The 13,377-nt window shown below is 36.5% G+C and overlaps 1 protein-coding gene across 1 annotated transcript; it reads right to left on the bottom strand.

Moving 5' to 3' along the window:
* Positions 1–10,568: 10,568 nt before the first annotated feature.
* On the bottom strand, positions 10,569–11,492 carry LOC309392142 (olfactory receptor 5V1-like; the record flags this gene model as incomplete). The annotated part of the gene is made up of 1 exon (XM_081953141.1): positions 10,569–11,492. One exon carries the CDS (start codon positions 11,490–11,492, stop codon positions 10,569–10,571), a length of 924 nt encoding a protein of 307 aa, XP_081809267.1.
* Between the last annotated feature and the right edge of the window lie 1,885 nt (positions 11,493–13,377).

The raw sequence follows: 13,377 nt of genomic DNA, 5'->3' as shown, positions 1-13,377 counted from the left end.
GTCAATAGGATTGTTTCTGAAAAGGTAAAGAAAAAAGTCTCAAAGACCAACACAATACTTAATTGATATAAGACATTAAAAAACAAACACTTGCTGGATTCATAAACCACCATTAATCTGTAATATTGTTTATCTGGGTGTTGTGTGAATCCAGTCTCTTATTTCAAAAAGCATTGTTGGCTCAAGAACTCTGGCATTGAAATGTGCAAGTCTTAAAACTGAGCCAAATCTCGCCAAAACCACGATTGAAATTTATTTTGAGAGCCACATTTTTAAAACCGAAAATACATAGGATGGTACACTGTTTTTAGTTTCAATAAACTCTGGCATTTGAAGCACGCAAGTCTTAAAGCTGTCGAGTTACAAGACCCTTGCACCCCTAACCCTTCAGAAAAAAACCTCGGAGTGTTCAAATTTGACAGCTTTAAGCTAGTAAGAAGTTCAACAGATTCTGTGACTTTGTAAATTTTTAATGGACTATGGGATAGGTGAGCCTTCAGTCATGTTTGAAACTGCCAGGGATGTATTCAGTTCTCCCAATGGATAATGCTACATCTAGGACAATGCTCACAGACATTAAAATATTATTATGTGTGAGATGCTCAGGAAGGGGGACTCACTGAACTGAAATCTTCATCAGAAGGGATGCCAGCAGATAGAATCATTAAGCACATGCCAGAGTTTGAAAGAGTCTAAGACAGTGATTCCCAAAGTGTGCGCCGTGGCTCCCTGGGGAGCCGCGCTATCGTCATAAGGGCGCCGCGAAGCCGGGCACCCGCTTCCCTCCCTCCTCTCGGGCTTTGGAGGGAAGCTTCTGCAAAAGCCCGGGCATGACAAGACTCCCAGGCTGAAATTTGCCGAGCTGTACGCGCGCGCCTGTTTTCCACGGTGTGGAGCAGCGGCGAGATTCTGGGCGGCGAGCGATGATTCCGGGGGGCATCAGTGGGGGGGGCAGGGTCCCCCTCGCGTTCCTCATCTTCCCGGATGGCCCCTGGAATCATCGCTCGCCGTGCAGAATCTCGCCGCTGCTCCACGCCGTGGAAAACAGGCGCGTGCGCACAGCTCGGCAAATTAAAGCCTGGGAGACTTGTCGCCACTTGCTGCAGAAGCTCCCTCCGAAGCGTTCCGAGGGAGGGCTGTAAACTTCCCTCCGAAGTCTTGGGAAGTTCTGAGGAGCCCCCCAAGGCAAAACGCCGCTGCCAGGTAGCTAAAAGTAAGTCTCTGATTCGTCTCTGTCAGTCTCTCTCTGATTCCCTCTCTCACTCCCTCTCTCTGTTCCTCTGTCTGTCTGTCTGTCTCACTCACACACACACACACACTGTGGTGACCACAGTGTGTGTGTGTGTGAGTGAGACAGACAGACAGAGAGAGGAACAGAGAGAGGGAGTGAGGGAGGGAATCAGAGAGAGACTGACAGACAGACAGACAGACAGACAGACACACACACACACACACACAGAGGGGGAGGGAGGGAGAGAAAGATAGACAGAGAGACACACACAGAGTGAGTGATTAAGTGAATGAGTGAGAGACAGACACACCCACACACACAGAGTGACAGAGATGGGGGAAGGAGGAGAGAGAGACAGAGATACAGAGAGAGAGAGAGACAGATAGACACCCAGAGAAAATGACAGAGGGAGACAGAGAGGGAGGGAGGGAGAGAGAGAGACAAAGATCCAGAGAGAGAGAGAGAAAGAAAAAGAAAAAAAGAAAGAAAGTGGGAGAGAGAGATGAAAGAAAGAAAGAAAAACAACATATGACCACAATTGAGCCCAAAATTTTGGTTGCTAAGCAAGAGCGGCTCTCCAAATAAATTTCAATCGTGGTTTTGGCGAGATTTGGCTCAGTTGAAAAAAAAGGTTGCCCACCACTGGGCTAGTGTGGTGGTTAAGTTACTTTTCAAAAGCTATTTTTCTGATCCAAGATTTGAGAAGTTGTGCAGCGAACAACAAGCCCATCCATCCCATTAATAATTTTAAATCATTAAACGATGTTCAATAAATTGTGAATTTAAAGCTCGTGTTTAATTTATTTTTCAATTAACCTAACCTTAACGAACTAAAAAGTAGATTTCCAAATCCTTAAAACGTCAAAAATTTAAAAAAATCAGATGTACCTGTTAAGGGAGCCGCGGAAAAAATCCGAAGTGTTATGGGAGCCGCAAACCGAAAAAGATTGGAAACCTCTGATCTAAGAGATGATAGCAGTTATAGAATGGTAACTGCCTCTGTCAAAAAGGACATTACGTTTTGGCATCAGGTGCACTGGTCCCAAAATGCGACAACCTAGTGATGGGCAGTGGACCAGAACAATCCTTCCATATCGTGTATTATTTGTTACTTTGCCTGCTTTTTGTTTATGATATTGTTAATCTCAGAGTCTCTTCCTTTCTGCCTATGTTCCCTAAATATGTTCGCTCACATTTGCGAACCGGTAGCGAAGGTCAGTTGATTTCACCCCTGGCTTGGTCTTAGGACAAAAAATTAAAGCAATTCATAATCAATTATGTTTGATGTAAATAAAAAATATGCATAGATTTACCTGTGTTAAGCAGAAATATCTGAATAAGATAACATCAGTTAAATTGCTGGGTTACCATCTGGGAAAGGAACAAGACAAAAGAACTATTTGAGATTCAATGAACATGCTTCCACAATGAAGATGATGATGAACCAAATTATTGTAGTATAGTGTAGTGTAGTGTAGTGTTGTTATGCTATGTTATGTTATTTCAGTTTTCCTATAATATATCCAAAATATGATAATTTGAGTGTGGCCATTTGTTCTCCAAATGCTACTACACAGCATATTTCTTGACTCAGTTTCCTTTGTAGTCAATAGTCATCATAGCTATCATAACAAGGAGAAGACTTTTACTAGAAGTTATCAATCGCTTCGTTGTCAATTCTGATAGCTATACCTAGTGTTGTTAGCCTCTTGTCTATTTTATCCATACCATGTACAATTTTGTACACCTCAGTCATATCCTCTCTTGTTTGTCTCCTTTCTAGAGACAACCCCACCCCCATTTTAATTGTCCACATTTGAACCTTCTGTAGATCCACTGAGCTCTTTTTTAAGAAGTTGTGACAAAAACCTGCATACAATTCTAGATGCTGGTCAACCATTGATTTATTGTGATATTGGCATCTGTGAGTGCACACTGGGTCAACATCTTAATTAAACTATTTAACCATTATTCCAAGATCCAAGATCTTTTTCCTTATCATCCATTCCTAACTCTGATATCACCCACTCCATAGGATGCTTCAGTAAGAAATAGCCCCAGACTGAAGCAAAAGATAATAACTGAAAACAGTCATGTTCATAGTATACTGTTATTGCTTATATTCTACAGGATGGCTGAGGAGATTAGATAAATATTCCCATAAAGAAAGGAAAATTTCTAAATAACAGTTGCCTTAAACCAGCAATTCTAAGATACTGGATGAGAAGTGAAACATTCTTCTCAACCTCTGTACTGATATTTATTTATTTATTTTGGTAAGCAACTTTGTATTCACAGAAGTAATTATGCAGCACCTAGGAATTTTCCATTTTAAAAATGTTGATATATATATATATATTTATAATTCTTGGTATACTTGCCCCCATACAATAAAGCCCTTGTGGATAATGTTGCTTTTTGATACAGAATAAGAGAACAAAACAATTTATTTTCCAGCACCCACAGACCGCATTCTCAAAACAAGATGAAGTTTTAAAAATATTATTGCATAAATAAGATTCATTGTATACTAACTATTAGTTTTCCTTTTATTTCTCTTAAATAGTGTATAACTGGGTTTTACTCTGTGGCCTTTTTTTCATATCCTGCAAGGTGTGTATTTTTTCTCATAAAAATGTCAAATATAAACTTTTTAGTGGAAATGTATGCAAAAATAGACATAATTTCCATCTGGACATTTTTATGAGAATTCTTCTGTTTATTCTAAATAAAACCCGTCACAAATCTTCTAGGGGAATTATTTCTGTCTTTTCTTATATAGGAGCAAATTAGATAATCCCCAAACCAAATTCATTCCAGCAGCCTAAGGATATTTCATACTGATTTCTCTCAATTAACATACTAATTCACATGAACTCCCACAATAAGCACGTATCAAAATTAATGTCTATGTTTTAACAGTATTTGAAATTAGGCTGAGTTTCTAAAACACTGGTGATAGGCCAAGTTTAGTAGGTTGAATAAAGGATTTCCAGAGTTATGTGGGTTATCATAAACCAAAGACCTAAATAATTCTCCCCACCCCCCTCCAATGTTTAGGAGCATAATAGTACTTCTCTCTGCAAGTCACAAAACAAATAAAAGCAGTACTGTGCCATTATAAGTGCAAAGCTCCTAATAGCTTTGAGCTTGTAACTGGAATATGCATAGGCTGGGTCTTTGATCTGCTTCTTTATACCTGAATTTGGAGGACGGGGGAACCTATAAACAATTGTAAGTTTACAATCTTTGTAACATCATTGATGATAAAGGCATAGCTGACAATAATCTTAACTGAAGTCAGTATAGGATTGATTCTTAAATCTCTATTGTTTCAACATCACTGATTTAATGCAGAGTGTATGTAAAAATTACAAATGAACTAAAGTGTAGTGTACTCAGCTCAAGATGCCAGTTATTTCATTCTTTCTCACTCCCTTTGCTTCTCAAACTCTCTCTATATTTCATGATTATTAACCTTGTTCAGTTCTTTCTATGGGAATTTGGACATCTTAGAATCCCCATGCCAGATAAAATTTCCTTCTTATGTAGCCTTTGTTCCATTGAAGTTGTATATGAGTTGACTGCATGAGAACTGAGATTATTACTACTTATGATAACAGACATCTTTATTTTATTTTAGATGGATTACCAAACTATTACTCAAACATCGGAACACTTGCAAATGTAAACTCAAATTGCTTTAATTAAATTTTTAATTGCATGATTTGTCTATAAGCATTTGTTGTATATTTTGGTATATTTGATCTTTGTTGCATCCACTGCCCATGGATACAATATCTGTTATGAAAAGCAAAATACTGATGCCATAGAGAGAGAAATACATTTAGATGATTTAACCTGTGTTTCTATCATTTGTCAGATGACAAATTGTGAGCAGACATCTCCAACCACCAAGTTGGTATTTATGCAATGGTGTCATGAAGAGTAATTAACATGCTTGAACAGTAGTGAGTTACAAAAAACGGATACATATTGACTGATAATTTTTAAAAAGATTTCAGATACACCCTATTAAGTATTGCAAATTAAGGGTAGCTTGTGACATTATTATGGTTCTTTTAACTGTGCAATTAGTCCTTGTGTAGAGTGTTTTTATTCTTTCTCCCATTCCCTCTCTCTATCCTAAGATATTTCTTCTAAAAGCAACCACGCATAGAAGAGGGACACAATCTTTCAAATGGTGAGTCCCAAGCTTCTTTGGAGCTTTAAAATTAATGTAAGCAGCAATGTCAATCACACCAGTTGCTAATACAATTGATACAATGAAGAAGCCAAAAATCCAGAGTGGGAAAATTAAGCAAAAGTTATTTTAATTATGTGGTTTTAGTTTGCAATGCAAATGTGTTTTTACTTGTAAATAAATCCCATAGTGTTCAAGGATGCTTTTCCTAAGAAACTCCATATTGGATTGAAGTCTGATTCACTTATTTGGGGGAAAAGTGAAAAAAAAAACCTGGTGTAGAATCTTGTATTTCTCACATAAAATGAAAAGAGGATTTTAGTACAAGATGGAGCATATAGATAAGCCCATTGTTTTTTTATTGAAACAGTCATTTGGAAGGAATTGCATAATTTTCTTTTTAAAAATTGCATTCATTGTTAACTAAACAACTTTTAGGATTGAACTGCTATTATACCAAGGTAATGTTTAGATCATCTATTAAGAATTTTCTAATTCTTCTGTGTTAATTCTGCTGCAAAATTTTGGATTCTGGAGGGCAATGTCAAAATGTCACTCTTCTCATTTGGTAGCAAGAAGGAAAATAGAGTAACAGTAATTTTTACTTCAATAGATAGTTGCTTCTATCACACCTGAGGATAGATGGCTACTGGGTGCAGGGCAAGCTGGTGTTCATACAGCTGCAACTTATGCTCAGAATCAATTGTCTCAGAATCAATGGTTACATTGTTGTCTAAATGACAGAGCCATTTTATATGGTGACTATCAGTTGAGTAGGTTTCTTAGTAAGCAATTTATTGTGAATGATTGGAAAGTAACTTCCTCTATGCAGAGACTGAATGGCGTTTCCAAATTTTAAAAAATTGCATATATAGGAAAAATCCCTGGACTGAAGTAGGATTTATAAATGCCTGGTTTCAATTAGGATTCTGTATGCAGAGGCATAGTTATAAATGTATTAAGAATAATTACTCGTTCAAAATATTTTATACTTCTGCTCAAAAAAAATCTAAATAATTGTTTACATACATTACTTTGTTACTTACTTTGTTGAATATGTCAACAGCATTCATTCAAAGATACTATACTTGGATTATATTAACATTCCTCTTGTTGCATTGGCGATAGAGGTTTTGCATATGCAACTTAGCGTGAATTTTTATTTGCCGAGTGCTGAAAAATTGTGTGAAGTCACACTTGATAGTATAAAATCCTTTAAAGATTTCACACATAAATCAATTATTACCTTCAAAATGTAAATCTCATTTCTGATCATCTGCCCCTAATAACTTTATTAGTTTTAATATAGTTTAGGGCTCTACAGATAAGGGAGTGTTACTTACCAGTTTCAGAATCCAACATGCTAAGAAAGAATATTGCACCTACCTGCAGTTGCTGTATTTATAACTGAATTGCTTCCTCTATTACTCCTATAGATTGATTCAGGAAGCATTATTTAACTATTGGAATAAGACCTGGGGGACATATTGTATTAAGAGAAGCATCTCAGGAAAACATACAAAGAACCAGTAATTAGACTGTGATTCTATATGCACTTGTTGAAGACTAAGTTCTAATAAATCAAATAGGACATAGAAGATAGCACTGTAAGCTGTTTATTGTGTTTATTTGGAAAAAAATATGCCATCTTAAATCATACGGTAAATGGACATATTTTAATTGGTATTTAGGTATCCTATTTTCATGAAAAAAATATATTAATAAATATCCTATTCAGAATATAAACTGGCTTTTATTTTATGGTCTAGTAATGAGTAACATTTTCTAATAAATCAATTTTCGCAATTAATATTAACTGACAATACTTCCAACATAGGTACTTTATTTAAAAAAAACATTCTTTGATTCTTTCAATTAGCCCTGGTGGATAAAGAAGAAGAGTGTGAAGGCAGAAGGAATAGTTTCTCCTTTATTCTGATGCTGACCATAGAATCATAGGACTAGAAGGGACCTTGGAAGTCTTCTAGTTCAACCCTGTGATCAATGAAGGAAACTTTTACTATCCCAGTCAAATGTTTTCCCAGTCTATTTTTGAAAACCTGTAATGATTGAGCAACCAGAACTTCAAGAATCAAGCTATTCCACTGATTAATTGTTCCGTCAAAAAAATTCTCCTTACTTCTAGGTTGGATCTTTCTTCAACAAGCTTCCACTCATTACTTCTTGTCCTCTAGTGCCTTAAAGAGTATGTCAATCTCCTCTTCCTTGTGATAGCCCCTCAAGTACTAGAAGACAGTTATCATCTCCCCTAATCCTTCTCTTCGTTAGGCTAGACATATCTGGCTTCCTCAACTGTTCATCATACAATTTAGCTTCCAGAACCTTTATCATCTTTGTTACTCTTCTCTACACATATTCTAGGCCCTCAGCATATTTTTTGTATCATGGTGATCCAAACTTGATGTAATACTCTAAGTGTGGTCTTATCAATGCAGTTTAAAGTGGTACTATCACTTCTTCATTGTCTAGACGCTATCCTTCTGGTGATGGAGCCCAGAACTGGGGTGCTTTTTTGGCAGCTGAAGCACATTGCTGGTTCATATTTAATTGGTGGACACCTAGCTCCCTCTCACCATTGCTAGTATTGAGCCAGGTACTGCCTGTTCTATACATATGAATTTGGTTTTTCCTACCTAAGTGCAGCACCTTACCTTTCTCACTACTTATCGGATAGGGCTCAATGCTGAAGTCTCTCAAGATCCTTCTGAATCTTGAGTCTATCTTTCAAAGTGTTAGGAATCCCCAAGCTTGTGTCATCTGCAAAATTGATGAGCTGCCCTTGCATCCCCACATCTAGATCATTTATGAAGATGTTGAAGAGTACTCGCCCCACAACTGAACCTTGAGGTACCCCACTGATGCTTCCCTCCTTATAGATGTAATTTATAGGGAGCTGGCAGACCTCTGTCCAATCAGAACAACCCCTTGTTCCCGCCCTAGTGGCGGACCTGAGTGGAGACTACAGCGGTTTATGTAAATATCTAACAGGGGAGACTTGTGGTCAATGCTACTTTGCTGCTGCTGCTTCAGTGTCATTCCCTGATAATTTCCAACGAGTCAATGGAGAAATCAAGAAAGGTCACAAGTTGGTCAGGAAAATCTCCTCCACCACTTTGTGCTTGAGCCATGGCAGTTTCTCAAACACCTCCATGCACCCTTCCTGACCCATGCCATCGCTGCATGCTCTCACCAACCTGCACAGGGCCTCTCATGCATCTCATGCACCTTCCCCAAACCATATTGCCACTCCTTACTCAGCTGGCACCTCTTGTGCACTCCCACAAACCATTCCTGATCCACCAAAGGGAAGAAGGGGAGAAGGAGGAGGGACGGAGGGAGGGATGGCGGAAGGAAGGAAGGAAGGAAGGGTAGATAGATAGGTACATTTCTAAGTTCCTGGTCAGCTTTCCATAAGGAAACTCAATGGGGAAGCCAGCAGGAAGTTAATCAAACCCACTTCCATTTTTTTGCCTGGTTGTAGTCATTCTGTTTTTCTTTTTAGATAAGATAATATATCTGAAACAATAGACCCACTGAGTCATTGAAGTTTTGGGTCTTTGGTAGTAATGAAAGTATTTACTATTCTTGATGACGGTAGATATTAGAAAATGAAATGAGATGGAGTCATGATGGTTATGCACATTTAATATCCTTTGGAAAGGTAGTATTTCCATTATCCAACAAAAATGAGGAAATATTTGGCCATATAAAAGGAGTCATATGTAGCATGTCATAGAGGCTAGAGATGTTTTGAAGTAATGATTGTTCTAGTGAGTGCATGGGGAATCATTTCAAGTGTTACAAAGGCAGATAGCAAGTTACCTTCTGGCTACCTATCTATTTTCAAGAAGTATTTTATACATGTTTAGTATGGAGTTCTATCTATCTTTGTGCACTGTAAAGTATATTTTCTACTCTACTAACTCAGGCTTCCAATAATCCATTCTGATGATATACAGAGCTATCCAAAGAGAGTTAGATAGAGATATCATCAACCTTTGATATCTTATAGACAATTATTAGAAACTAAGATACAAAATCTTTGAGAAACATTCTTTCAGGAAAATGCTGCTTCAGCTGGCTGATTTCCATATGCTCAGTCTTTGTAATTTCTTGTGGTAAAAGCACAGAATATCTGGACAGCATGATCTTTGCCATTGCTATCGTCAGGAATTCATAATTTATCACTCTCCATCAATTTATTTTAAACATAAACAATCCATTAAAATTATCATACAAGTGCATATTTGCAATACTCTACTTCTGAAAAGTTTCATAGATGTCTTTGACAATAGCAGCAACATACATTGCCTCTATTCCTTTCTTTGAATATCCAAGTTATAATCTGCATATACTCTACCATTTCACAGTTCCAAGATCATTTTGAAGGTTCTTTCATAACTACCTTCTAGGATCCTTTCAGAATACAAAAAATGTTTGATATACAAAAGTGGCCCTTTTACCTCCAAAGATAAACAAGGCCATAAAACAAACAGACACCTGTCAGACAATACTTGAACCATTTATTGCTCTGAGGATAATTCCCTTAGAAATGAGATAATAGAAATGTTGATAATTTCTTCGCAAATTTCCTTTAGGTGACCATAGGAATGTTTTTATTAAACGTTTCATTGTACTGTAAGTTACAGCTTCTTTAATTAGAAACAATAGGAAAGCTAATAATATAAAACTATTTTAAGCAAATATTAATGAATCAACAATAAAATTGTCTTATTAATAATACAATAATTGTTAACAATTATTATAAAAATAAAATGTGACTCATTCTAAAAAAACCACAATATAATAGTGTAAACTGTAGCCTAATCTTGGATCTGTTAGTGTTTTCAAAATGGATGCGTAACAAAAGTTTTATTTTCAGTATAGAAGATAAACAAGGAGAGGGCAGTTAAGTTATCTTGGGAAGTGTTCCATAACTGGGGTGCTAGAGCTTTAGGTGGGTGAACCATCAAATGAAATAATAAACAGAGCCTTCAGGTTGATGTTAATGTCTAGGTTGGATGGTATCTGCAGAAGCAATATTTTACATACCTGGGTCCTAAATATTGGTAATCTTGTAGACCTTTTTTCTCTCTGCTTAGGTTCTAACTACTAAAGAATTTTTTTTTTCATTTTCATTAGGCTGGCCTTTACCTCTTTATTCCTAAGACTATAAATAATTGGATTTAACATGGGAGTCACAATACAATATAGAGAGGAAATCAAAGTATCAATATCCAGAGAGTATCCTGAACTAGGCCTGTTATAATTAAAGTTAGCAGTACCATAAAATACTATGACCACAATCAGATGTGAAGCACAGGTAGAGAAAGCCTTAGCTCTGCCTTTGGAGGTCTTGATCTTCAGAATGGTGCCAATGATGCGGATGTAGGAGATAAGTATAAAGAGACAGGGGTTGAGTCCTATCAAAGCATTGGCTAGATGGAGTACAGCTTCATTCACTGATGTGTCTGAGCAAGAGAGCTTCAGAAGCAAGGGGACATCACAGAAGAAGTGGCTGAGCTGATTGGATTTGCAGATGATTAAGGATGATGCAAGAAGGGTGTGCACCAATGAGTTTGCTGAACCACACAACCAGGAGAACCCTGTCATCTTCCTGCAAGCACTATGGTTCATGATGCTGGAATAATGCAAAGGACTACAAATAGCCACATAGCGATCATATGCCATGACAGCCAACAGTACACTTTCTGTTCCTGCACAAGTAATGAGGAAAAACAATTGGGCAACACATCCTATATATGAGATAGTTTTCCTGAGTCGAAAAAAATTAATGAGCATAGTGGGGATTGTGGCAGAGATATAACAAATGTCTAGAAAGGACAAGTTTGTCAAGAAATAGTACATAGGTGCATGCAGAGCAACATCAGTCTTGATCAAAGTAATGATCAGAACATTCCCCACTAAAGTTATTGTGTAGATTGAAAAGAACATAAAGAAGAATAAAATATAGAGATCAGGATGGTTTGAAAAACCCAGAAAAATAAATTCCTTTATAAAAGTTTGGTTTTCCATGTCAATAGGATTGTTTCTGAAAAGGTAAAGAAAAAAGTTTCACAAACCAACACAATACTTAATTGATATAAGACATTAAAAAAAACACTTGCTGGATTCATAAACCACCATTAATCTGTAATATTGTTTATCTGGGTGTTGTGTGAATCCAGCCTCTTATTTCAAAAAGCATTGTTTAACTGCTTTCTTTCTTTATTAATTATTTTAAATAATTATTAATTACAATTAATTACAATTACAATTAATAATTGTATTTAATTGAGTATAAAGTTATTTTATAAGCAGGTAAATGCACATACGTATGATAGATAATAGATATATATAATCAACAATTATTTGCACAATTGCTTGAATATAAAAGATAAACTAAATTTATATTCTTTATCATATGTATCATAACAGTTCTATATTCCAGTAAATCTTTGAATAGCACAGCTTTCAATTTTGCAATATATTTATACTGATAACTTGTAATAAAACAATATTGGATACTCTTGATTACGTTACTATTTTATGTATTATAATATTTATGCTCACTAGAACTAAATATCCAAACTGTTTCTGTCTTATATGTGCAAGTGTTTTTTTTTTCATTTTGTTTTCATAAAATACTTTTCAAGTCTTTATGTAGTATCAGTTTCATTTCTGGTTTCTATTTGCCTGCTAGAAGTAAAAGAAAATTGCAATGACTGAAGGAGAAATGGATTGATCACTCCAATCAATAGATAATAGTACTTATAATTATAGACTTTTTAAGGGATTTGGATGGATGAGCCTTTATAAAAGATTGAAAGGGCATGCGAAAGCATTCTTAGACTGGTAGAATCTATATCATTTCAGTCTACAAGAATTAAATAATGAATTCAGGCTATACAATCTTATTGAAAAAATTCCTATCAGCCAGAGGACATCATACAATCAATTCATATGAAAACTGTTCAAGCAAAGCCTGTGCAGCCATCTGTCAGGATGCTTTAATTTGGATCTCCTTATGGAGGAGGACCATTTCAATTCTATCAGTCTGGTACAGTGAGATATACAGCAAGAACTGTACTCAGAAAAATGATCTATAGATTCTAGATATATTTATTTGTATTAGAGGTTATGCCACTCTCATCCTTACTATGTTGCTTACTATACTGAAAATATCTACAAAAATTAACAATAAGAAGAAACACAAATGTAATAATAACAGTAAAAAATTGGGTATATAACAAATGTTTTAACATGTCACAAGAAGGCTTATGTTGGCTCTCCTTTAATAATGCTTCAAAAGTAATCTTTCTTTCTTTTCCTTGTCACCGGGAAAGAAAGGATAAGGATCTACGCTATCTCTTAATACATGGGATTTTTCTTGAGGGATCTTGCAGTATACAGGATCCTGCTGTACCTCCTAATCAGCACTGCTACGGGTCAGACATTGAACTGAGCCAAAGAAAAGCTCTATATTATGCAGCGCAGATGAGGTTAAGTAACTAACTTGAGGGCATAAAAGAGTTTCAGATTGGAACCCACCCAGTGGTGGGTTTCAAAATTTTTTAGAACCTCTTCTGTAGGTGTGGCCTGCTTTGTGGGAGTGGCTTGCTGGCCATGTGACTGGGTGGGAGTGGCTTTCCGGCCATGTGACTGGGTGGGAATGGTCAACTTGTAAAATGTGGTGAAACTCACTTAACAACGCTCTTGCTTAATAACCAAAATGTTGGCTCAGGAACTCTGGCATTGAAGTGTGCAAGTCTTAAAGCTGTCAAGTTACAAGACCCTTGCACCCCTAACCCTTTAGAAAAAAATTCCGGGGTGTTCAAATTTGACAGCTTTAATACTTGTGGATTTCAACTCCCAGAATTCCTCCTCTCGCTCTTCATCTTGATGATGTGTGGACGGGCGG

This window comes from Natrix helvetica (assembly GCF_964273705.1).
Source record: "Natrix helvetica genome assembly, chromosome: 4".
Classification (NCBI taxonomy): Eukaryota; Metazoa; Chordata; class Lepidosauria; order Squamata; family Natricidae; genus Natrix; species Natrix helvetica.
The sequence above is the reverse complement of the archived record's forward strand: the minus strand, read 5'-3'. Positions and strand labels throughout refer to the sequence as shown.